The 26,023-nt window shown below is 37.2% G+C and overlaps 2 protein-coding genes across 2 annotated transcripts in view; one reads left to right on the top strand and one right to left on the bottom strand.

The window, feature by feature from the left end:
• The window catches only part of wdfy4 (WDFY family member 4), a 45,673-nt gene that overhangs the window by 3,640 nt on the left and 16,010 nt on the right, over positions 1 to 26,023 (bottom strand). The window contains exons 25-58 of the mRNA XM_042737206.1: positions 23,323 to 23,396; positions 23,000 to 23,161; positions 22,768 to 22,859; positions 22,552 to 22,642; positions 22,235 to 22,437; positions 21,952 to 22,118; positions 21,715 to 21,837; positions 19,961 to 20,122; positions 19,666 to 19,845; positions 19,057 to 19,183; positions 18,747 to 18,898; positions 18,430 to 18,668; positions 17,955 to 18,076; positions 17,654 to 17,845; positions 17,359 to 17,471; positions 14,363 to 14,440; positions 14,072 to 14,263; positions 13,692 to 13,776; positions 13,410 to 13,582; positions 11,310 to 11,458; positions 10,386 to 10,506; positions 10,162 to 10,247; positions 9,997 to 10,053; positions 5,983 to 6,025; positions 5,673 to 5,792; positions 5,468 to 5,585; positions 5,081 to 5,190; positions 4,010 to 4,163; positions 3,815 to 3,906; positions 2,618 to 2,830; positions 2,064 to 2,196; positions 863 to 1,020; positions 515 to 673; positions 207 to 386 (exon numbers count right to left, since the gene is read on the bottom strand). Coding sequence (XP_042593140.1) covers positions 207 to 386; positions 515 to 673; positions 863 to 1,020; positions 2,064 to 2,196; positions 2,618 to 2,830; positions 3,815 to 3,906; positions 4,010 to 4,163; positions 5,081 to 5,190; positions 5,468 to 5,585; positions 5,673 to 5,792; positions 5,983 to 6,025; positions 9,997 to 10,053; positions 10,162 to 10,247; positions 10,386 to 10,506; positions 11,310 to 11,458; positions 13,410 to 13,582; positions 13,692 to 13,776; positions 14,072 to 14,263; positions 14,363 to 14,440; positions 17,359 to 17,471; positions 17,654 to 17,845; positions 17,955 to 18,076; positions 18,430 to 18,668; positions 18,747 to 18,898; positions 19,057 to 19,183; positions 19,666 to 19,845; positions 19,961 to 20,122; positions 21,715 to 21,837; positions 21,952 to 22,118; positions 22,235 to 22,437; positions 22,552 to 22,642; positions 22,768 to 22,859; positions 23,000 to 23,161; positions 23,323 to 23,396 — 4,620 coding nt within the window. The remainder of the gene's footprint in view (positions 1 to 206; positions 387 to 514; positions 674 to 862; positions 1,021 to 2,063; positions 2,197 to 2,617; positions 2,831 to 3,814; positions 3,907 to 4,009; positions 4,164 to 5,080; positions 5,191 to 5,467; positions 5,586 to 5,672; positions 5,793 to 5,982; positions 6,026 to 9,996; positions 10,054 to 10,161; positions 10,248 to 10,385; positions 10,507 to 11,309; positions 11,459 to 13,409; positions 13,583 to 13,691; positions 13,777 to 14,071; positions 14,264 to 14,362; positions 14,441 to 17,358; positions 17,472 to 17,653; positions 17,846 to 17,954; positions 18,077 to 18,429; positions 18,669 to 18,746; positions 18,899 to 19,056; positions 19,184 to 19,665; positions 19,846 to 19,960; positions 20,123 to 21,714; positions 21,838 to 21,951; positions 22,119 to 22,234; positions 22,438 to 22,551; positions 22,643 to 22,767; positions 22,860 to 22,999; positions 23,162 to 23,322; positions 23,397 to 26,023) is intronic.
• Positions 6,806 to 9,623, top strand: LOC122139447 (leucine-rich repeat-containing protein 18-like). The gene is made up of 2 exons (XM_042737231.1): positions 6,806 to 6,941; positions 8,292 to 9,623. Exon 2 carries the CDS (start codon positions 8,296 to 8,298, stop codon positions 9,139 to 9,141), a length of 846 nt encoding a protein of 281 aa, XP_042593165.1. The 5' UTR covers positions 6,806 to 6,941; positions 8,292 to 8,295; the 3' UTR covers positions 9,142 to 9,623.

A 26,023-nucleotide genomic window follows, 5' to 3' on the forward strand; every position in this document is an offset into this window, starting at 1 on the left:
CTTCACACAGCTGGCTGAGGGGAGTTTCAGAAACCACTCTGCGGGTGCAAATGAGCCGGTATAAATGTGTCATCCAGACTGCAACACGAGCCAAACAGCCCTAACCAAATTAAATGTGCGGGAGTGAGATGGATGGAGAGAGATTTGGGAGCTGAAAAATGCAGGCTGACCTCAGAGCGTGTATGTTTTTTCTGGAGGGTACTCACGGTCAGGTCATTAATAGCAAGGGCAGACACGGCAGAGGAATGTTCTGGTAACTGTGTGATGTAGCTGAGATCCTCCAGGTCCCACAGGATGCAGGTCTGGTCCACAGAGCCACTAATAATCACACTATGTGCTTCTGATGCTACCAGACACGTCACTGTGTCTGTGTGTCCATACAAGGTCTGAGATGGAAAATAAACATTTATTAAAAAAAAGAAACAAAATCTTGAAATGAATAATTTCTAAACTGCTTTGTGGCACCTAAGCATGAACATGGCTGTTTAGGAATGATAACCCGTGTCAGTCTGACCTGTTTGAGTCTCATGTGTTTAAGTTTGTCCTTGCTGATGGAGATGTCCCACACACAGACAACAGTGCTGGTCCCGGCTGTGATGATGGTGCTGTTGTTGGGACAGGCAGCACATACAGCATCTCCCCAGTCCGACACGCTCTCACACACTGCAAAGCTCTGAAACACAGGTAATAAAGCTATCAAACTTTAACAGCCAACCAGAAGTAACCTTGTTAAATAATAAACAATACTTCAGATACACAGGAACAGGAAAACATCTAATGAAAAAAGAATTACTGAACAAAAAATACAAGCAGGCCCATCGTGTTAATTTATTATGGATCTAGAGTAATTATAAAAGCAAACCTTTTCAGTTGTGTAGCTCCCAAAAGAGCAGGTCTGGTCATAAGAGCCCCAGCTGAAGTATGTGTTCCACTGTGGTGGGATGAGAAGTTTGTTTTTTTCCACGAACAATACATCTTTCTCTCTACACACTATTTGACCAACAGGCCCCAGTGTGAGCTCTATGTAGAGAAACAACAGAAAAGCAGGGTTATGCAGTGTGACATGCCATGTATATATTTTTCGTAAATGTTTTTGATCAAATTAATGTAGACTTGCTGAAAAAAGGTATACATTTCTTTAAAAAATTCATTCTTTAAAAAAAAAATAATGTCACATTGAAAACTATTGAAGAAATGTTCAAAACATTAAATTGTGTAGAACTTTCTATTATATTAATTTAAACTATTATATAATAAAAAATACTAATGGTCTTAGACTTTTTGCAACTCGCTAAAGTTGATAATATATGGTTATAATCTATATATTATATATTTAACCAACAATCTTGATGTTGAAATGACTCTATTTGTCTTTTTACAATGTTACTGTATCAATCTCAAGAATTTTTTGAACAAGGCATTTAAGTCATTTTAACTGATAATGTTTACATTGTGAAAAATATGTTGGAACAACTGTCAGGACTTTAAAAAACTGTGTGGTCAAGAGTAGTAGTCTACTTTCAAATGACCTACATATGTGAGGACACAGTCAATCTCCTTTCTCACTGACAGCTGAACAGTAACACAAATCATAATGAAGCCTGAGATGGTTGCAAATTTCTCTCAAGATGCCCTTTAATTTTTTTCTTGTAGGATCTACTGATCAGAATGATAAAGTATGCCTGATGTGAGAACAAGATATTGAGTGAGAGACAACAGAGCAAGCGAGAGAGATAGAAACACAGTGAAAGAGAATCATCTAATTTTCCAGAGAGATCCTTTTGGGATATTCTGATTATTAAATAAGCCTCAGTGGTTGTATCTTCAAGTGCGGCCTAACAAATAGCAGGAGCTGAATGGAGCTGAGCTGAGCTGTGACTGAGAAAATGAGCCTGTGAAAAGTCTAGCCAGCATCTTCTGCCTCGCGGCCCATATTGCTCCCTGTAGACGTGGCCCCATCTTGTAAAAAATAATTGAGGAATGGAATAAAATAACAAGGTGACTATGAATGATTAAATGGGGGTCTCTACCACAGAACTGTGGATGTTCATTTTAAGCAGTACCTTTAATAGCCTGGGTGGAGGGCTTGAGCTTGTCCAGTTTAAAGAAAAAGGGGGTTATCTGACTGGATACCGATGTCTCTTTCCCAAAAGAAGCCTTGTGAGGTATACGGCTAGGGTGTGGTTTGGTGAAGAGCTGGAAGCATAAACTTGTTTTAGTATTGCATTTACAGTAGAATACAGTAAATCATCTCATTACAGTAATCAACCTTACCAAAAATTGGAAATGTTGCATATATTAGGCATGCATGATATATTGGCTCCACATTGGTTATTGGCTGTTATTTGAGATTTTCTTTTATTGTGTCAGTCGATTTTATATATTTAATTTCTAAAAACAGTAATAATTAGTTTTTGACTGATTAATATTTAATTTTTTGACAAAATAGTAAACAAATTTTAATATTAACCAAATTTATTGGTTATCAACCATAGCATGAAAATTATTATCAGCTTGTCTGCATCTGTATGTACAACCAAAAACATTCTCTAAAAAATTCAAAAAGAGATGTAGAGGATCTGCTAATATTTTTAAACTGTGTGCTCAACTGGTGTACCTGCTTCGGCATTTGGCCAAAGTTACTGATGTAGCCAAGCACGGTGCTTTTCATGATAGGATCCTTCATGGTCGCTCTGTCGTGTTTGTCAGTGTAGAAATATGGGTGAAAGGTGTTTAGGGCCTCCACTGCGGGCGGACCCTGCTGTTTGTATCCGAAGATCAGATCAATCCAAAGATGCAGGCATGCACTCACGTAATCGCTCTCAAGAGCCTGCAGAGTGGGCAAACTCAGTCAGTCAGCAGATCTGAATGGGGGCTAATACGCTATCAGTGATGCCGTAACTTTTATTTTCATAGAAGTGCAGGCAGAAAAGCTGTGCTTACAAATATCAGGTCAAAGAGAATGCACAATAATACATTTTAAAAAGATATTATTCCATCCTGGCGACTGATTACAGATCAAACAATCTGATATAAAATTATATTCCAAATGTTTGTATTCCTATTTCGTGTTACTAAGTCATTTTCCAATTTTTTATTTTTTTTTTAAATCTAAAGTATTTTAGAATTGGCTAAAGTGTCCAAACATAACATAAACATATAAACAAAAACACTTAAAATAACAAGTATAATCAAAGCAGCTCTAAGTCACAAGCACTAAATTGTGGAAGATTCCTATATTACCCTTCATTTGCATATGAAAGGAGGCGAGCAGACAGAATAGCTCATTTTATGCCATCTGGAAACGATACAAATATTGCTCTGTAGATTGGGAACTGATAAAGCTTGGCCCTTATATGCCTGCAGGCGTAACGTAGTGAGAAAGAAAGCATTCATTCCAATAACCAGCAGGCTTCAGTAATGGAGTTATAGGAGAGTGCAGATATTGTACTTGCGCTGAATTGGGCCTGTTATCTTCTAATTACAATGGCGTTAAACAGAGTAATGGGGCTTCCTTGATGAACTCAACAAGTGCTTATTATCTCAAGAAAGGCAAAAAATAAAGCAGCTGCAAAAATTATTTAACTATCGCCAAGTTTAGCTGGATATGAATGGTGCGGCGACACTGATACTGTTTTAACTCTATGCTTGTTTTCATGAAACTTGGTATGTGCTCTGATTGCACGGACCCTCGTTGTCTGTCACAATCTAGGCTAAGAGTAAGTAAAGCAGCATCTAATGCAGAATTAGATATTGTGATGCTGGTGGCCCATAATAAGGCCTATTTTGAGTTTGATGGACCAGGGAAACTGACCTCTCTGTGTACTCTGATGAACTCCTGTGGGTCTCCTTTGGCCCATGGGGGCAAAACCACATCATCTAATGTTGTTCCATCCTGCATGCAACCTATATTATCATACACACATTTAATGACTAATGAAACAGACCATTTACAAAAAAATATATATTTAAATACAAAAATCGTTGTGCTAATATTGATATATATTACCAAAGTCAAACTGGTTGGAGTTGACAAGAAAGTCTGGGAGGTAGAAAAATTCTGGAATGAGCTCTCTGACATCACTCATGTTGTCCTTAGATGCAGATTCCCACTCGTTCTGAATGCTGTGAAACATCCGCTCTGGAACGTCAAATGTTCCGCCCTATAAAAAGATTAAATCCACCAAAATTTGAAACTCTAGGAAGGGTGCATTTCCTGATGTTATTTAAAAGCAAAGTGGCACGGTGAAAAGAAAAACACAATTTGGAGAAAAGAAATGGCAAAAAAGTAAAGAAAAATTACAAAGGATGAAAAAAGACATGCCATCATATACATGTTTGTTTAATGCACAAGGTTGGGAGCTCCACCACCAGCAAGGCTGCCTTGAACACTACGATGGCCCCATGTGTGTATATAAATCATAGTCGAAAAACAATTGCTTAGATTTGATACATTTTCAAGAAATTGATTCAGGCTTTTTATTTTTCAAGGGAGTTTATACATCCTGGTGAAAATCTCTGGAGAAGTTATGTAATTTGCAGTAAAAGCAAATGCCCTCATTGAATGAAAGTAATATACTGTTAGTGGCACAAATCTGATTATGAATATTACTGTACGGAGGAAAGCTGCTCAAGTAAAGCAAATATCATTGCAAAGTGTTATCCTAATGTTTGCATTACGTTATACCGGCTATCAAATATGCATGACATTTTATTTTAATCAATTGGTTCCATGTGTATAAATGAGATATTCTTTAAAAACGAAATGTGGTTTTGCACGCAAGTGACGCAAAAGAATTTATTTGCATACATATTAAAATCATACTCTAATTTGGTTTTGGAAAGAAAAAATAAAATGCGCACACAAGCCCAAACAAGGCCGAAAACAATGAAGCTCATTTCATCGAGTAAGTTCAATTTAGAAAAATTTTATTTTATTGAAGTTCTGTCACTCTGACATGTTTTGTTCTTCATTTGATAAAGAAGAGCCATTATTTATTAGAGTTTCTTTAGCACTGCGTGCCCTGTAACAACAGTAGTGTGATGTAATTGAGCCCAGTCAAACAGGTGAGAAGTTTACCTGCAGGTGGAGGAAGGTCTGGGAGAAAGGCTCCATCCTCACCAGGTACGAGGCCACTATGATGGCTGAGGAATAGTGTGTGCAGTAATGACACTGAGCTGACAGATCACCTGTAATCATGACATTAACTAAGTAAATTAAAGCATTTATTTTATTTCATTCAGTCCTGCAGGTCCCCGAATGTTTGTTTTTTTTCCAGCCCTGATTCTGCCATTATGTTTTAAAGTTGCTATTGGCTAACTGAATCAAAAAAAAAAAAAAAAAACACCCAGAGCCTCCATGTCTGCAGGTGAAACTGGCAAACTCCATGAACTTCAGCTGTATGAACAATAGGTTTTTAGGTCTCAGTTACAGAATAGGTGCATATAAAAGGTGCATATGCTTTACCATCATTATTTTCCACCTCATTGTATCTCTGAATGAACTTCTCTTTTCTCTTGTCATTTTGAGCTCCCATTGGTTTGGACAGATCTCTGAATGTAGCAGGGCAGGACAGATCCAGAGTCTAATAAGCGGTGAATGAGATTATCAAAAATTTCAGTATCAAAAGTTCAAAATTTTCAGTTAAAGTTTGGGTGCATGTTCGTTTTACCTCTGATTCATAATCAGCAATGACCCATGGAAAAACAGGATATTGCATCAAGTCATTGTATGTCCGTCCAGCAAGCGTGTTTAGATGCATAAGGTATTCAAAGTTACTGATTTCTCCTCTCTATGGAAAAAGAAGATACATACTGTCAAGAACAGAAGAAAATTAAACAAAAATATGCATTTGGGTTAATGTAAAACAACTTCAAAAAGCTTATATTTATAATATGGCATTCACTGTAAATGGAGGATGTATATTACAAATAATAATGGTTAATAATCATGTTTGGATAATAGTTAAAGACTCACATTACCTGCCATTTAATTAGGGCAGTCTTCTCAACCGCTGCTATCTTTCTGTATGAACACAACAAAAGAACAATTGAGGACAAATTTTATTCAAAGATTTTACTGAAAAACATTTTTTGTGTTTTTTTTTTGGAACTTTTTTTTCAATTACTGAGTTTGACCTACTGCAATGTCACCTAACATGCAATGCAAACAAAGTTGTGTACTTCTTAGCAGTTACAGAATTAAGTGCCTTGAATACGGTGAACCAAGACTACTATGGTTGCATAGCAACAGGTTAAGGAATAGAAAGAGCTTATGGATTTAAATCAAGGAAGGTCCGCCTTTCATCAGACAAAGGGCCAAATGAAACATACGTTCTTGTGGAAAAAAGGGTTAAGACTTTATTCAGGCATGCCTTTCCCTCCTTTAAAGGAGTAAATAGTGCCATCTATAGGTTTTGGAAAATAATTATAAACACACAGTAACATATTACCTCGGAAGTTAGTTTTCTCTTTGACACACATTAGTGAATTACAAAGATTTCAAGTGCGGTTCCTACAACAAGCCACCTAAACATGCAAAATCACAGCTGATTTGACATTCATGCATCAACTTGTTTTCTCCCAAACATTTATCACCACTTTTTCCCATATATAATCGAAAAGAAAGCAAGAGAGAAAGAAAAATCGTAGCAAATTGAAAGTTCAATCGTAGCAAATGGGTGAAACTATTAACATGCTGGACTTCAAAGAACTTTCTGGAAATGTAATCTGAGGGAGTGTACAAACACAAGGGCTGCAACACTTCTTTCTCCCCTTTCTTTTGTGTGCGCTCCAGTCACAGGACAATAAAATTCTTGGCACCCCGTGCAAGCGTTGCTTGGTAACAAAAGTTAAACAGGACAAAGCTTCTTTTTGGAGTACAGTCTGAAGATCCTTCTCTGATTCTCAAGCAATTTAGTTGTGGACCTCGTTTAAAAACGGTAAGTAAGAAAAACTTATTTAAGTCTTCCTACACACCAGAAAGGAGATGAAATGAATCCTGGGTAACAATAGCTGGTTGGGGCAAAATGATGGCTTTTTACACATAATACTTTTACCTTTAACCCTTTAGCCTTTCTGAAGTTGTCGAGAAGCCTGTTTAAGCATAAGCAAAAAAATACAAATAAAAGTCACACTAAAAATAAATGTGCTTACTGACTGATTTAGTTGGGTGAATACAAGTACAAATATTGGCACAAATAGCAAAGTTGGACACTGAAGCCTAACCATCTATCACAGTATTCATATATTTTTTTTCTATAACCTGAAAGAAATTATAATTTCCAACTAGCCATTTGGTTAAAATTTTAAAAACAACAAAAAGGACAAATTATGAGAGAGTGTCTTACTGTATTAACTCTGTTAATCTGTTTTAGTTATAAGTAAGTGTTGTTGTATCATTGGTACAACATGCAAAATAATTTTTGAATTAATTCTAATTTTGATAAAAATGTGTATACTCTTTCACATTTTAAAAAGCATATTCATCAGTTGGAAAGTATATTTTGGTAACACAATTTCTGGTCTTAAATCATGTAGTCGCGGCATCTGTTACATTTCATATGTCACGAAAATAGCAATACCATCCAATTTTCTCTCTGTTTGGAGGGGTTCAGAATCAGCGAATCACAAACAACATGAAGATGGATCATGCCGATGGTCAGCTCTCTGTAATTGCACCTCTCGGATGCAACGGATTCAAAAACAAAAGGTCTAATAGAAACAGGATGAACCGTATTAGCCCATCTACCAATGTGATTAATGAGTCGCCAAAGGGCTTACAATGCAGCCACTCCTCCTTTTTAATGGGAAGATATGAAGGGAGCGAGTTTAAATTTCTTTCCAGTGTCATTTATCAAAGTACTGATTTCACTCTCTCCACACAGTCACACGGACTTGCTAGCGCCGCCCCGGATCAATCAGACGGAACACAAACTCTTTTCCCAGAATATGTGTTGGGTGCTCGCTGTATCCACTGTTATCTAGTATTAGCCTTAATTAGAGAACGACATTATCCTAAAAGATCCCTTTAGGGTGTGTTGGATGAGTGAGTCAGTTGTAAACATTACACCCCTCTCATTCCCCAAATGGCCCGACACTTTGCGCCCCCCGATACTGCCTGCAGGCATACATGAAACCTCTTTCCCTATGCAAACAACTAAACTGTCCCCTCATTAAGTCATACATGTTTAAAGCTACGAGGTCCTGAGATAATAATTACATGACTTGAGTTAAGATTTAATCAAATTGATGCTTCAGAAGCGCTTAACCATTAATCTGTGTCTATACAGCTCCATGGCTAAAGGAAAGAGAGCAGGCGGAGCCAAAGATACGAAGATCACATTGAAAATGGCTAAAAATGCTCTCAGAGTAACTCCAGATGGCAAACTACGACTTGATCTGAGCAATGTAGGCATCGCCACGTTTCCCAAATGCCTTCTAAAGTTAAGAAACATAGAGGAACTTGACCTGAGCCGTAACAAACTAAAAATAATCCCAGAATTCATTGGCCAGCTCACTAGACTGCGTTGGTTAGATCTACACAGCAACCAAATCGAACAACTGCCTGAAAGCATTGGACGCCTGGCATCTCTGCTCTACCTCAACCTCTGTAACAACAACCTGGACTCTGCTGGTTTATCGCCTGAAATAGGAAGTCTGAGAAACCTCCAGGTTCTCAACCTGGGTATGAATCATCTAAATGCCCTTCCTCCCACCTTGGCCGCCCTGACAAACCTGACAGAGCTGGGACTTTTTGATAACTTGTTCACACAGATACCAGAATGCTTAAACGTGTTGCCCAACCTGATGAAGCTGAACACTAAACGCAACCCTGTTTCCTACACACAGCGAGACGGCAAAGACTCGGACTCTGTAAAGACAATGGCAAATCTGTTTTTGGTGAGAGAGGGAGATTTGTGCCATCCTTGTCTAGAGGGGTGCAGAAGGAAAAAGCTACTTGACAGGTCGCAAAGAATGAATAATTTTTCAGGGCTGATCTCGCCAAACTCTGTAGCTCGAGGGAATCAAGAAAATTGGCGGCAGCAGACTACTAGCTCACCTCCAAGTTTTCAAAAAGAACAAGCCAGACCTGTCAGAGATACCAACACATTGTCTTTTATGAATAACCTTTATACATAATGACTCAACATTTAAATCTCCTCCTGTACTTTTAGGAACTAAACTGCAGGTTTTGCAGGAGGTCCACCAAATATTGTTGGATCTCAAGCTGTCAAACAAAACTATTTCAAAGTTAACTTCAACAAAGGCTAAAGTTATGAAGTTAAAGCTAAGCTAACTGCTTCATTGTGCCTCCCAAATAAAACATTTTCTATAGAATTAAAATGTACAAATACATGAATTTGCACATCAACAACAAATATTTAACATTACATTAATCTCTCTATCAACCAAGGGGTTCCTGGATCTGTAATCTGTATAGTATCATTAAAAAATATATGCATCAAATTACTGTGTATTTCTTACTGTGGAAAAACAACTTTGGCTTTGAAGCCGATGGGAAACAATCAATATTAAGTCCATTCCCTCTTCATCGTGTCAAAAATCAGGGGAACTAAACATGATAAAACTAAATTGAGCAGAAATTGAAATGGTGAGTTAAGGAATGATAATTTGAACCAAAACAACATCTGAAATAACGAATAGGTAGTAAGCTTACGGCACCCTTGCAGACAATTAACAACTATAAAATTGTGAGCTGTATTGGCTGCTGATGACTTTGAAAAGTTACTGAGGCCGTTTTAATTGGTAAGAAGTGCTGAAGATGCAGTAATTGAAGTTTCAGTGTAGTGCCGGGATATTGTTCAGGGGATTGAGAGTCTTCCTGTCAATAGTTAACCGCACACATAAGAGAATGTGTTTTCTGGAAACTTTGAAACCACAAAACTCTGTCTGTTTCAATATAAAAGCATCACAGTCTCTCTAACTGAAATGGCAGCTGTCTGCGAGATCGGGGCAGATGCTTTTGACACTCACCTCACATTAAGTACAGTCTCCCCCCTTCCCTTTAATGAGGAGACCACGGAGCACAGCCTAAAGAAGGACAAAGAGAAAAAAAAAAAATCAAGATAAATCAATTTAATCTGTGTCACCTCACACATATGTTTGCCTGCCTGAAGCACAAGCACTTTCTTGTTTTACCTTTTATATGCATTAACGTGGTCATTGTTGAAGAATACCAGGAAAACTGAAGTTCCGTTATTTAAGAATATCTCCAGAGCATTGTCCTAATGTCATCAAGAAATATAAATAACAATTAAGCTAACAAACATGATAAACAAATAGAACAGAATAGAATAAATAGAGTTAAATATAAAATATATCAATTAAAAAAATGAAATGACTATGGGCTCTGTGGATCTCACCTCAAGCAGAAAGCGCATGAAATTGGCCTCTTTGATGTCATCATATGACCAGCGTTTGCAGTTTGGACTCACTAAGTTTTTCTCTTTATTCATCATGTTGCAAATATATGAGTCTCTCACACTGTAAGTAGTATAGAAAATTTAAGATGCTGTTAAATCTATATAAAAAATAAAACAAAGCTGTTCCATCTCATTAAACTTAATGTTATCTTTACCTCATTTACTGTCTTTTTTATAATAAAATAACTAATTATCACATAATTATATACACAATTAAATATATTTCAAACTTCAAAACCTTATTTCCAACATGAAAAAAAATGACTAAAAGTCTTATAAACATAAATATACACTACTGTTTAAAAGTTTCTCAATAAATAAATACACACTATCAAGTTTCTCATTAAGATTTTTTTTTTAAATTAATACTTCTGAGCAAGGATGCATTAAATTGATCAAAAGTGACGGGAAAGATTTATAATGTTACAGAGTATTTCTATTTCAAACAAATGCTGTTCTTTTGAACTTTGAAATGTTTATAAAAGAAAAATGAAAAAAGTTTATCATGGTTTCCACAAAAATATCAAACAGAAACTGTCTTATTAATAAATATTTCTTGAGCACCAAATAATAATTTCTGAAGGATCATGTGTCACTGAGCACTCTAGTAAAGGCTGCTGAAAATTCAGCATTCTTTGTTCTCTAAAACGTGAAAAGCTTAAAACAAAATATTGAAAATTCAGCTTTCCAATCACAGAAATGAATTACCTTTTATAATGCATTTTAGAGTTTTTACTGTATTTATGATCAAATAAATAAATGCAACCTTAGTGAGCATAAGTGACCTCTTTCAAAAACATTTGAAAACGTTTGAACAGTAGAGTATGAGATGAGATTTATGCAGAGAGAAAACAGTAGCTTTACTTGGTCTGATGATGAATTCTACAGCACACATCTCCTGTGGAGGTCAACGTGAAGCCCTCGCATAGGTAGAGGTCAGCTTTGCCAAACAACAACACTCCTTCGGTCAGCACGTGACCACTGACGACCACCACGCAGTGTTTGGCTTTGACCTGAGGTATGGACACATTACAGCAGACAGCATGGGTATCAAGTAGCACATACAGGAATCTGTATTGTGCATTGAACTGGTTAAAATAAAGCTGTAATTTGTTTTACATGCTGCCAAATTCAATGAATGAGTAAACACAATGTCAAGCCAAGTTTTCAACAGTTGTACGAAGTGTCACTGCAGCCTGCCTTCTGAATTGTGCCCTGGGGCTAACGTGTCAAAGTAGCGCCACCCCGGTCTTGATTGATCACTGTTACCACTTCATTATCTAAACAACATGGTGGAGAGACAAAAATTAAAGGGAGAAAAAGGCAAGATGCTGAATGGATGGGGTGTTTGTGAAATGGGGCCAATCTTCCGCAGGCAGAGTTCGCACGAAACCTCTCGATTATGCACGGCTAATTGTATTGTCTCCCTTCATTTCACACCAAGCAGCTGCACCTGGCCTCAGCCCTGAGTCACCACGACTCTGGGCTCCGGGGATCCGCATCCCCAAAACATATGGGGTCCAGCCGTACTGCCAGCCGCTCCACAATTAATACAAATCAAATCAGAGCCTCCTCTCCATGCAAGCGCCCCCTCCCCGGCGCAGAGAGAGGGCCCCACTGTTTATTACCAGAATTAATCAATGACACAGCAACAATAGCAACACGCTAATTGATTAAGGCCCTGTTCAAATATATGGTCCACCTGGTAGGGTTTTAGTTTCAAACGGAGCTATAAAACAGAATCAGCCTTGACCTGAGTCAGTCCTAATTCTGCCTGGTCTTGGGGATTTACAACAACGAAATATTACACCCTACTAGAGGATGTTTTTTAAGAGTGCTCGGCGATAGTTCACATCAGAAAAATATTGCATATGCACCAGCCATCATTTCTGTCACAAACTATGGCCATGACTGAAACCAAAGCTATTCTTATTTCTTCACTGAAATTATATTATACATAAAAAGGAGTGGGAAATTTGGATATTTATAAACAAATGCACTTTTATGAACCTTTCAACTGCTAAACCACACACACAAATATTGTGGGGAATCTATATAACAATAACAACAACAACAACAATTATAATGATAATTGCTATTATAATTATTATTATTATATAGATGCCCCATATCTTTGTGTGTGGTTTGGCAGTTAAAGTGTTAAAAAAAACTTATTTTGAACCCTATTATTATTATTATTATTATTATTAATGGTAAAATAATAATAATAATAATAATAATAATAATTAGTGCTGTCAAATGATTAATCGTGATTAATCGCATCCAAAATAAAAGTTTGTTTACATAATATATGAGTATGTATATGTATATGTATATATAAATACAAACACATGCATGCACATATTTAAGTAAAATATGCTGTTTATATATTATAAGTAATTAAGTATTAATAGTAATTAATAGTATTAATAGTAATAGTTGAGGAAGTACAACAAATTCTGGGTAAGAGGAGGATTGGGAAATTATATAAGCTGGATTCGAACTTACATTGCCCACAACTCGGCTCCATATAAATGCAATAATTAACAACACGTAATACTGCATCTTTGAAGTTATTTCCTGTTTGAGCAATAATGAAAAGCTAAGCCTCTCTAGACATGGTGCCTGTAAATTACAGTCATCACATTGCCTCTGGAATTGAGGCGTAGGCTGCGTTAAGCTTGTGGATTTCTATATTAATAAGTATGGAGAGGGCAATTCGGCTGAACACGCAGCACAGCAGGACACACCACCAACTGAATGAATACAAGACAGCAGACATCACCCCCTACTGTTTCTTATTAATACTTCTGTCAGCCACTCTCGGCCCTGTTAATGCTGAAGAGCGCTGTCAGGCTCAGCACACACACACACACACACACACACACACTACAGCTGTCCGCACGAGAATGTGTTTTCTGTACCAAAGGAATGTGGCTCCAGGTGAATATGGGTCACTCTCACCTCTTCGGTGGGTTCCAGCTCCTTCAGTATGAGTTGAGTATCCATGCACTGCTCTGAGAAATCCTCGGACAGAGGTGAGGCCTCATTCAAGATAGGGAAAAAGGTCAAATGCTGACAGTCTAAACCGTGCTCCTCCTCAACCTCCCGGCTTGCCTCGCACAGGATCCTGGGATCTGGGACACACATAAAATATGTACTTTTAAAGAAATATGCAGATAAAGCTGTAGCTGTACAATATAAAACATGTTACAACACTGATCATAAAACTGAAAAGTGTGATACCTGAATCAGCCTCAATAACTTCTGCAGCTCTTTTGCTTTCTTCAACAAAATGCTTCTGAATGAGGCCTGAAGTCAGTGTTGGTATCTATTTAAAATAAAAAAGATGTATATATTTTACAGAATAGAACTGATATTGATAAAGAAGACAAATTAAACCTTTTGTATGTTTATTGTTATAAATTAAAATGAATATAATAAAAATAAAACCTGCATTTAAAGATTTTTCAACAGTGATTGAAAAAATTGTTAAAAAGCAATAATAATAATAATAATACAAAATAAAACATGCATCTTTATTTAATTTAAAGCTCAGAATATTATGTTATCAATATTCTTCAGCCAGAAATATTTTTTTTTAATGTACGGTGATAATAGCTCACCCTTTTGGATCGACGTAGCTGCTTTCTGCGAATTCGGGATCGTGTTCGGTTGCGCCCCTCTGCAGTGTTCTGCACCCAGCCTCTTTTGAGGAAGACTCCTGGACCAGGGCCGAAGAGACCCCTCTCTCTAAGCAAGTCTTCCTCTATTCTTAGCCACTGAATGGCCATACGATCCTTCTCACTATGCATCATCTACACAAAACACAAAAGCAAATCATGAATTTTTTTTGTTGGGATTTCTGGGGCACAGCATTATAGGTATTAAAGGTTAAAAAAAAAAAAAAAAAAAACCTGTGCGTGACTCCTCAACATGCTGTCAAATATGGTCTCACAAGTTTGCCAGTGTGCTTCCATGTCCAAGATGAACCCCTAATGGAAACAAACACACACAACATGCGCACATGAAGGTATGTTATGAAGGTGAACAAGCAGACAGTTATATGTACTTAAACGGTTCTCTGTAGCTATTAGGTTTGCACACAGTTACAATAACATTTCGCAAATTGCATTCATGTGGGAAAAACAAGCTAGTGGCTATTTAACCATACAATAAAGCTGTCTCCAATAGTCCTCAGTGTGCTCTAATTAACTTAAAGTATAATATAAGCGCAGTGTGAGGTGGCTGCTGGCCCTGCGCCATGCTCTGTGTCCTGCTGATTTATTGTACTGATAGGCATTAGCCCTTTAGGAAGCCTGTGTACTTCACCACCGACCTGCTCATATCCAGATTTACTTAAAGGCTCATTAAACCAATCATCACAGTGGTGTCCTCTCGGAGCCGGCCCAACAGCCACACTGACTGCAGTTCAGAGACTAGAGGTGAACCGTAAGAGTACTGAATCCAGCACTGCTATAGCTCATACTGAGACAAATATGAATTATGAAGGCACAAGATACATTTAAAATTAGTAAAAGGTGTAACTGCATGAAAATGTCTTTCTAAAAATCATCTCTGACCATTTTATGTTTTGTTTTTTAATTACAATCTTTTCGGCACATCTACTAAATGCATACTTGAGGTAGATGAATCGTTATGAACAATACATTATGACCAATTTGCAGAAATATAATTTTTCCTGTTATTAGCTTTAAACACAGCAAATTAAATCATTGTTTCCAAAGGTCTGAATGCTTTTTTATAGGCACACTGCAAAAAGAATTTCTGTAGGTAAACAGGAAAACAACATTTCAAAAAATCTAAAAACATTATTATTACATTAGGATTGCAATAAAATTATTTATTTTGTAGTTTTACTTAGTAACTCAGTCTGCATGTTTCACCTACATACCCATCGCTGCTTTGTATGCCATAGCAAAATGAGAAAATCCCACAAACATTCAGGAAAAATGCAATTTGGGTACTTAGAAAGAACAACAGTGACAAGTTATAAAACTAGAAAAAAGAAAATTGTGCATTTGTGTGTGCTAAATGAATGGCAGGATTAAGAAGTGTTACAAAGGAGTTCACAGGAGTAATTACGGCCCCGTGTTGACAGATAAACACTGAATCATTGCCTAATCGTATTCTTTTATTTAGAGAATCATAAGTAATATATAGCATTAATTACTCCAGTTACCCAAACAGCAAACTTATTGGCCTTGTACGCGCGCTACATTAAACAGCATCCCCTCTGCAATTAACATCACACTGATTTCCATTTTAATTACTTTCCACAGAAAAAGACTACCTATGATGATAACATAATGTCAGCTTCATTTTAGGCTGTTGGTGAATGTGTAATAAACTTAACTTGATCATTAGCTATGTTAATTATCTTTCCATTATGAAGATATAATTAGTCCGTAGCATATATCTGAAATGAATACAGAGGAAAGTTTGCCCTGTGCCGTTCTGTAAGGGTAAGTTCTCTGGTGTAAAGGCAACTGGATTAGACTGTGCGCTAAATAAACATTTTAAAATGCTGAAATTGATTTAGCTCCCATTAGACAGAAATGATGTAATAGTAACAAATAACTAGTACAAATAACTATAGTCAACATTATCAATTAAAAAGACAATTAACCTGTGAAAAATGGCTTTTCAAGGCCACTTTTTAATTACGTTTTCTTTTTACTTAGGTTTTCCTCTATGCAGGGAGAACTGAGATACTAATATTATGAGTAAAACTAATATTCCTAATTATTTTTCACAGTACTATCAAGTGAAATTAACATTGCAAGGGCCATATAAATATTACTTTAAATAAAAAAAGAAAAGGCATAAAAGTGAAAACTTGCTCCTCATTAGGTGCAAACTGTGTAATATGTGAAAAATTTACATTTCAAATAACAATACGAACATATATGAGAAAAAAATGAAGTAAAATCCCATTCTAAAGTCTTAGTCTTGTTGCACATTTTTCACATTTTCATCAAATTGCTGGGGAAAGTTTCATATTCAGAATATTCAATGAAGCATAATAATGAATATTTCTGAATGTTTATAATACTGTCTATATGGACCAAACATGACAATGACCATCACCGTGAACATAACACAGCTAATCATTTAGCTAAACTGAATTTTCTTCCATGAGCTAAAGTTAACTTTCTATCAAAACTTGAAAGAACTAAAATAAAGTGTGCACCTCATGATGTGTTTATGATGAATTACCAGGAGAAATTCAAAATCCACAGAACTCTCAGCAAATTTCAAGCAGCACGTTTCTGAGGAGGACAATTCATCAAGACAGCTGATAGGCTGTCACAAACTGATATGATACAGAGTAACACAAAATGAATGTTTTCATCGGATCGGGACTGCCTATAATTACCGCCCCCTGTTTCTGAGGCGGAGACGGAGATAGCAGCAGTTGCAAAGAAACAGCAATTTCATGCCCTTGTGCCTGAGTAATATCTCTGTGCATCCTTTTCCAGATGGCGACGTCTTCAGCGGTGGGAACTAATGATGTGGGCCGCGTTTCAGGGGGGAAAAACAACAATAACAGCGTCTTTAACCTTCAACAGCAAACGCAATGTTCTAGTGAGTGTTCCCATGGAAAAAATTAACAAATATCAATTACATTGCCCACTGAGGTGTACTCAGCTGTAATAATCCAAATTGATTTAGAGACAGGATTGAGACAGTGCCACAGGGTAGGTGGCGGCTTCCGGTTACGGTGACATTGGGATGGTGTGAGGGCATCTGTGAAGGAATTCTCATCGACTAAACCAGTCACTTCCTGTCTGTCCATAATATCATAGAGTACAGTACACTCAGCAAAGTGGTTCTAGACACGCATCGCATCAAGGCACTGGAATATAACAGAAAATGTGTCCTGTCCTACCTCAGGAGTGCCGACTGTATCCTTCCCAAACCTCTTCTGCACAGATTGCAATGCACTGCTGAGAAGTCCTGCCCTCTTCTGGTGACCATTATTTGCTTTTTTCTTCTGAGAGTCTAAAAGAAAAATATTAAAATATGAAAATTATCTTAAAATTTTGCAATATACAATATATTACTAATATCCACCTCAAATCTCCTCTCTTATGTCAGTGAAATATAACTAACCCTAAAGCAAGAGGATCAAAAAAAGATGCCTGACAGTAATCTCGAATGTTGACACACAAGCAGGTGCTGACCTATAAAGAGCTGCCAAGCTTTCATGGCCGTCTCCTCCCACAGAGGGCTCACATCACCCATAGAAACCTGGCCCTCCTTGCTGCCCGGCTTAGCAGACAGGTCGATTTTATAGGCCTCCTCTAGTGCCTGTCTTCGCTCCCGCATGACTCTATTCCAGGTGCTTTCCACAAGCAGCATCAGCTCTGACTCCACTAGAAGGATCACAACCATATTCAAAACATTTCATTTTACTTGTGTGCCTGGCAAACAGGAAAAAATTTAATTAAGTAAATATATACAGTATAAAAAATAAAAACAGACCTTCTGCTGAATCTGTGACCTTGGTCTGCGACATCACCTGGCTGTTCTTGTGTGGAAGAATATGCCTCCAGATGTTTCTTGTGGGTTTTTTATGGACTTCACAGCCAAACCCTTCAAGAAAGCTAAAAGGCAGCAATTTAAAAATAAATAAATTCTTATTCAGCAAGTTAGAATTTAGAAAAATGTTGAATAATATTTATTATATTATAAATAATTAAATTAAACAAGATGTTATATTACATCTTTATATGAGATTTTGCAATCCTGCAATTAAACTACTGGAAAACATACAGTCTAACAAATGTTAAACACTGGATTTTATTCATTTATTAATAAAAATAATTATTATTTTAGGGTTGCAAATCATTTTTCATACAACAACCGATGATATGTTGGATTTGTGCTTTTTAATACTTTAAAAAAGAAATAGGACAACAAAGTGTAACCTGTTAGTGAAACTAACAATGAAACCCACCTGCCAGAGCGGATAAGGACGAGGCAGTGCATGAGACAGCTGATGAAGTGGACATTGGCATTGTATTTTGCCATGATCACATCCCAGTGTTGCTGTAACACGCAAATTGTTTGAATAATGAGTTCCTGCTCAGCTGGAGTCTGTCTGGGTCGAGACAGGAAGTAAAGCACGGCTCGGTTCAAGTTTTTGTACAGAACGCCAACCGTTATTTCCCGATGACCATGACCTCTCTCCAGTGCCTGATGTCAATACAAACATGCAGTGTAAATATGGGTTTGTATGGCCTTGAAACAGTAATACAGTGAAGATAAACTCACCACTGCTATCTGTTCAGCCATGAAGACCAAGAGGTTCTCTGGCTCCACCACAAACATTCCAGAGTAGAGTTTTTCCACTAGCATTTTACTGAAGAATGCCACATTCTCAACCAAAACAGCAGTTTTTCCTCCCTGCTTGGTCCTGGATGGATCTAGGGGAGAATATAGCGGGACATGTGAATGGTTTAAAAGCATCCTTAAAACCCTGCTTATTTTTTACAATATAATTTCATCCAAAAAGATTAAATCAATTTCTGACATTCAACAAATTAATTGAAAGAAGTCTTATATGGTGTCTGATATATTTTACCATCTCTGGTCACGTGAGTAGACTGGCCCTCTTCCTGTCCTGTCATGTGGATGATGTCCATCACAAACTCCAGGAGTTCAGTCTGAAAGCTCTGCCTTTGCTCTAGACAGACACCATCTGGGGAAAACTAAACACAAAACATTCAGAATGTTAAAATATTTCTGGAGGAAAAGGTCTTCACTATAGTCCACAAAAGCACTACTGGCTTGGCTGTATAAACTGCTATATATCATCCCCCAGTGAGCTGTAATGTGCATCGTCAAAACTGAGCAAAGAGTGGCACCTTATGGAGGAAAAATATTATACACAACATCAGATGCTGGTTTAACAGCTCAGATGTGACTGCATTGCAATAGCAGTACCTTTTATTATTAAATAAGTACTTAAAAAAGAACAGCATGTATAGTGTTTATTATAATTATTATTATTTAAATAAAAAATAAATACATTATAATTCATAAATAATATTAAGTAAATTATTATTGTAATTTATTAATGTTATGATATTATTTAGTATTGTTATTAGTATTAACAACATTAATGTATATAGAATGTGTACTTAATGAATTATAGATACACAATATTGTAAAATAATATTTTATCCCTTACCTCTAGCAGTTGTATTAAAGGATGAATACCATCTTTGACAGGAATGTTAATGAGGCTGTCCATCAAGAGGATGCGGATGAAGTCACACACCTGCTTCCTGCCTGGGTGGGAGGGACAGAGCAAGGGGGGCTGCCCCACTACTTCGCCACTTTCCTTGATACCCTGGACACCTGTAGAGCTCTGTATGAGAAGCAGAATATCACTTCTGTAAACTGCTTGCCTATGAAGCAAAAAAATGTCTCTTAGGCATATTTTTAAATTGCACAGAAAAAGGTTCAGTCTTCAAAAGTCTCACCTCTGGGGTTTCAATGGGGAAAACAGCACTGGCCAGTGAACTAAGGAAATCAGGGGAGGTCCAGAGAGGATCTTGAGGAAACAAACTGTTCACCAGGCAGAGAAACTGGATCACACTACCCGGGTAATGAACTTCCCAGCCATCTGCACTTCCTGTTACATGCTTTTTAGAGTAATACAAATACACAACCTGAGGAAAACTGGTTTTACTGGTCTTGCATCAATGACTGTGGCAACACAGATAACACTTGTATGTAACTGGATTATGGAAACTGTTTCCAATAAGTGACTGTAATCATGCCAACTGCCTCTTAAAGAATATGTACAAGATTACATCCAGCAGACACGCAACTGTCTGTCTATTGCCTTTTTTGAGCACCAGGTGGTGCAGTTGCTTATTATGCTTTAAATGCTTTCCAATTCCAACTGCTATAAAATCTGAATGTTATCTGTAAAAGTATATGGCAATGGCAATGTTATTTATATTGCACTAATTACTACAACCAGAGTTGACCAATGTGATTAACAATAAAATTACTAAAAACACCAATAACACAATGAAAAGCAAAGAGCAGTAAAACCAAAAGTAAAAAAGTACATAAACATGCAGCAAAAACATAAGACGAGGACAAAGTGTGCTTCAACTAAAATTAAAAGGTTTTTAACTTAAGCCCTGCTCACACTGTGCGATTTTGGCCATGATTTGGCCATCTGAGACCAATTTTGTTCCGTCTCACACATAGCCTCATCCACACAGCTTTCAAATGGCTGACGAGCTCGACAAGCAGTACCACTTCTGTCTCATCATTCATCTCGTGCATGCGCTGTTGACAGCCGCACACCCCATCCGCATGCAGGCAATTTTTGAGACTGCGCGGACAGGGTGTAAAAACTGAAACCAAGCCATTAACACAGAACACATATTTCACTTATTTTCTAGAGGTACATCTTCTATCACCGTTGCACTCGCGTCTCGCACAACAGAGCCGCATGTTAAGAAAGCCATGTAAAATTAAGGTGACTTCAACTTTTTAAAAACACATCTCCAGACTTTATGCTGGGTTTTTCCCCATCCCACTGCATCTCATGTTTAAATGAAAAATGTACTCTGTGTGATTGGCTTTCCACCCTTTGCATTAAAATATGCATGCATACATGATGCTGTTTTGTTTATAGTTCTTTGAGAAACTTAATTATAATTGGTTTCTAAACATTATTTTAAATATTATGCACTTTTTTCACAGTCATGTTTTCTTATGCTTTGAATAAACGTGCATTAGTAATATTTTGCCCAATGCGCCCTCTTGTGGCCTCAGAAGAGAAGCCAAAAGCTTTTCTTCACCCTAACTGAAATTATGCATTTTAAATTTGAATTTAATTCGAATTTTGATAATATTTAATTGCAAAATTCGAATTTAGTTTTTCAGCCATTTTGACAGCCGTAGTTTTATATGTTCACCGACAGCTGATTAATGACCGTTGCAATCAAATTTGAACTCAGACGAAATTCTGGCAACGTCAGAAGATTTGGCGCACAGTCCTGCAGTGTGACTTCTACGACGACGAAGGTCAAACTCTCAGTTTTTCAAGACAAGCTATGGTATATACATGGTAGCTGCGTCTTGACTGTCGTACAGTTTGACAAGTACAATCCTAAAACTCGCACAGTGTGTGCCCGGCTTTAGACTTTAGCTATTCTAATATAACATATGTATCATGTTATGCCAATAAATTAAGCAATTTAGACAAACTTACCTTAGTAATGATAACTTTAACCAACTCTAAAAGAACACAAGCAGCATCTGCACATAGTTGAATGCCCTCAGATCCAACACTGCAGCTGTCAATCAAACTCTGAAGCATCATGTCAACATCCACCTGCCATCCAAAAGACAAAGCATAGTATAAACATTCTCATAATTCATCACAACCATGAAATATACATGCCGACACAACATGGCATATCAGACAATTAGGCAATGTGATCTCTACCTGCCCAGCAGGAACCTGGAAATCAGATTTTCCTATAAGCAGTGCACCTATAGCTCCATAAACTTGAGGCAGGTGGATGTGGTTGACAAGAAGCTTCTGCAGAACTTCAAACCCCGGGCAGATACAGCTCAAACATTCAAACGACCATGAGCGAGACTTCAAATTATCTAAAATAAATCAAAATCTATTTTGGTACGTTATTGTAAACTGTTGCAGTGCTATATATATATCAATCACAAGCAATCACAATGACGGTACTTTTTGAAATTTCATCTGGAATTACCTGTGATATTGGTGGGAATATCCATGGTCTCCACTAATGTTCCTGGTGAAACACCCTCTCTGAACTTGGCCAGAATGTTGGGATATGATAGGAAGTGAGTAAGCAGTGTGAGCACCAGCAGCACTGTACTGGTGTGGATGTGGCCCTGTAAGAACAGGAGGAACCAATCGGATCCCAATGCGAAGAATACCTCTTCCCGGTTACTGTCATTTAAAACATATTTAGAACACAGGATTCAATTATTTGTCAGTGGGTTCATAGAAACAAGGATAAAGAGTGCAAGACTTTGTGTTGTTACATTGCTAAACTTGACTCACATGCTTGAAGTGTTTGAGATGATTAGAGAAAACAGCATAGAGACCAACTGATTCCTGATCCAAACTGACCTCCCAGGAGTCTGACTCCAGCCTAGAGCCACAAAGAGTGTAAAAGAAAGTGTAAAAAGTGAGCTTCCCTCAAAAGTTTCAAGATTTCGTAGCAGAGCACATATCTAAAATCATGAACAAGTGAATTTGTATTGCAAAAATTTATACCTTGTGATTGATCATCAAAATCCAAATCGGAGAAAGTGCTTTTCTCGTTCAAAGTTGGAGGCAAAAGACTATGAACTAAGAAGAGTCCAAGCCTGATTGAACAAACAGGAATATCAAGAAATCACACTGAGTGAATTATCATTATTAATTCAGTGCCTTAAATCTTAAGTGATTTCCCCAAAATTGTCCGATAATCAATAATGCAAGAGCCTATAAAAGTTAACAAACATGCCTCTTGATGTCTGTGGTGTTGAAATGTTCCTCAAGGAGGGATTTGATGATGGTGCAGATGACTGACACCTTCCTACGGGTCACACTGGTATCATGCAGCAGGATCAGGAGTTTGCTCATCATGTTGAGTCTATGCATGACTTCAGCATTCTGTTGACTCCCACTGGAAACAAACTCACAATCAGAAACATTTATCCACAGCAAACAGCACTGGCATGGTTGCATGATTGAAAAACAGGAAGTGAGCCATAAGTTTCACATCACTTTATGCCGCACACTAAACATAAAATCACAACAACGTGACATCAGTAACCTACAGCGTACCTTGATGACTTCAGGATATCAACAAAATGATTTAAAACACAAACATCAAGATTTTCTGGAGCATTCTGCCACACCTACAGGAAAAAGAAACAAGAAACGACAATACTTCTGAAATTTCACATCTTGCGAAACAACAGAAAGCTAGAAGCAAAATTAGCATCAGATTTCCTTCTGAATTTTCCTATGAGTTTTTAGAATGGCTTTAAAATAAGGTCTGTAGTTAACTTAAAGAGACTTTGCCCTTTTTTGATATACAACAATAATTGTGCAGCACATCTCAAACATGACTTTTGCAACTGCTGTGTGCTTTAAAAATGTACACTACCATTCAAAAGTTCATGGTCAGTAAAGGCCCCGATATACTTCAAAAGAAAATGAAGAATGAACTGATATGACGTCATTTCGAACAAAATCAGGCCTAAACATAATTCATTTTGAGTTCGTTTCGGCAGTTTGAAACACCTGTAGCATTTGAACCAATCAGACACACAACTATTTGTTATATTTAACAAATAATATCTAACGCCCCCTCATCTAACCAAAGGGTCTATGGACCCTTCCCCCGAAATGCAACTAACACCTCAAAAAGGCAGAACAGGCACCTGGTTCCATAGCAACCAAAGACAAACTATCTAATAACACTAGTTTAATGGCTCTTGAGAATGTGGGCAAAGCAACTCTTAACTCAAATCTCTCTAAAACAGACACATAATGCCCATAAAAAGCGAATCTTCTCCAATAAGTTCATAAGAAAACCTCTTTTTGAATGAACACATATCCTTGAGGTCATTGCGTATATTATTGCTGTTCTTGTATAATGTCTGTTGAATTTGACTGTTTTATGCATGCTTATGATAGAAACACTCATTCATGTAATCTCACCATGTTTAGTATCTATGAATTCGTCTTCTGATGATCTAAGTGAGAGTGTATATTATATGTTGATAACTATGCAACATATTAGTGTTCTAAGAATCTTTACTATTTTGTATATCAACTACATATTCAAATTACCATGCTTTCACACAAAGGGTCGTAAAACCCTCCGGTATTTCCAACCTCCCACTTGAAATTTCAGCCTTTCTCATTGGACAAGCCCATTCTGAGAGGTGTGAATCGTCTCAGACTTTAAAAGGCTCATGCACAGTTCCGCCCAGGTGCTTCTTCTACTGCTAAGTCTTCTGTGTCCGTGTGGAGAGCCTGAGCTGGTGTGGGCATGCCCCGGTGGGCCCCAACACATAGCTCAGGCAGTCTGTGGGTCGGTTAGATTCTGAGAAGTGAGGATGTGAGCTAGAACGCTTCTAAGGACACCCTAAGTTCATTTTACACAATCGGTGGGTGTGTTGTGAAAATCCACCTTCTTTAACATGAGAGTTTTTTTTTCCTGGTTCGTTTCTTATTCAGCGGAGATCATTCAGGAGAACATCATCTCCTAGTCACTAACAACATGAATACACTGGAGTGTAAAATAGATGAGCTGCCAGAGATATATCCGCACCTGTCCAATCGCTCGCGGAGAGACTTCAAAGATTCAGAGAAAGCATTTAATTCCTAGAAAGAAATTTCAATGAAGCTTGGTGCTGAGGACCTGGAGTTATGCAAAAAGTGACATAGAGAAACTTCAGATGCACGTTTTCCAAAGCCATGAGAAGAATGAAAGGAAAGAGTAAAGATATAAGTTAGCAAGTACCAAATACATGTGTTTCACATTAATTTTTTACCATACTGCTGCTGCTGCTGTTGTTGTTGTTCTTTCAATAAGCAAATTTAAAAGGTATACAATAAATGAAATGCCAAAAGAACATACAATAAACCTTTGTTTTTTTTATTAAATCATGACACAACATAAAATATAAAAAGGTGTAATAATTTATCCAGTTTAATAAAATAAATGAACACTGATAAAATAAAGTAACAATAAGGTTTGTGTTATTGAGATGACTCAAATATTTGTTCCACATCATGCTAAAGTTTTTAGACTATGAGCCATTCACACTTCCCATAAAGCACTGATTATGGTTCTTTTGTATTGCAAACATGATACTTGACTCTGAACTGCTGCTAATCATCATTCTTTTGTATTTAATTTTGTGACCATTGGGGCCCGTCTCACACCTAGATTGCCTACACTCCTTCATTTCATCGTTGTGTTAAGGGCATACGCGTGAGCTTCACGACACATGTTTACATTAATCTACACCCCGCCTCCTGTAGCGCAGGGGTGTCTGAATGTTCGGAAACAGTTTACTGTTGCTCAGCCTTTTCAAACTTCTTTTTGCCCTCAAACGAAGAACGAAAATACTTCTTTTGAAGTATACCGGGGCCTTGGAATTTAATTGTATTTAGCAAGGACACATGAAATTGACCAAAACAGATAGAAGATAAAGACCGTTATAAGGTTACAAAATACTTATATTTCAAATAAATGCTGTTCTTTTGAACTTTCTATTTTTTTAAAGAATTCTGAAATTCTGACAGAAGTTTTTGAAAAATCTTACAGCCCCCCTGCTAAAAACGTTTCTATATATAGAAAATGTTCATTTAATTGCACATCATTAATCAAACACATACAGTATGCTTGCTTCCTGGTTTTGCATGCAAAAAGTACTGTTAGCACTATTTTTATACAGGCTAGTCCACATATTCAATAACTGAAAGGAAAACTAGAAACAGAACATAAAATAAACCTGTCCGTGCAGTC

This window comes from Cyprinus carpio, chromosome B13, assembly GCF_018340385.1.
Source record: "Cyprinus carpio isolate SPL01 chromosome B13, ASM1834038v1, whole genome shotgun sequence".
Lineage (NCBI taxonomy): Eukaryota > Metazoa > Chordata > Actinopteri > Cypriniformes > Cyprinidae > Cyprinus > Cyprinus carpio.

Bases quoted from the DNA above. Each gene is read 5' to 3' on its own strand.
- LOC122139447 (XM_042737231.1), top strand. From the start codon at position 8,296: ATGGCTAAAGGAAAGAGAGCAGGCGGAGCCAAAGATACGAAGATCACA.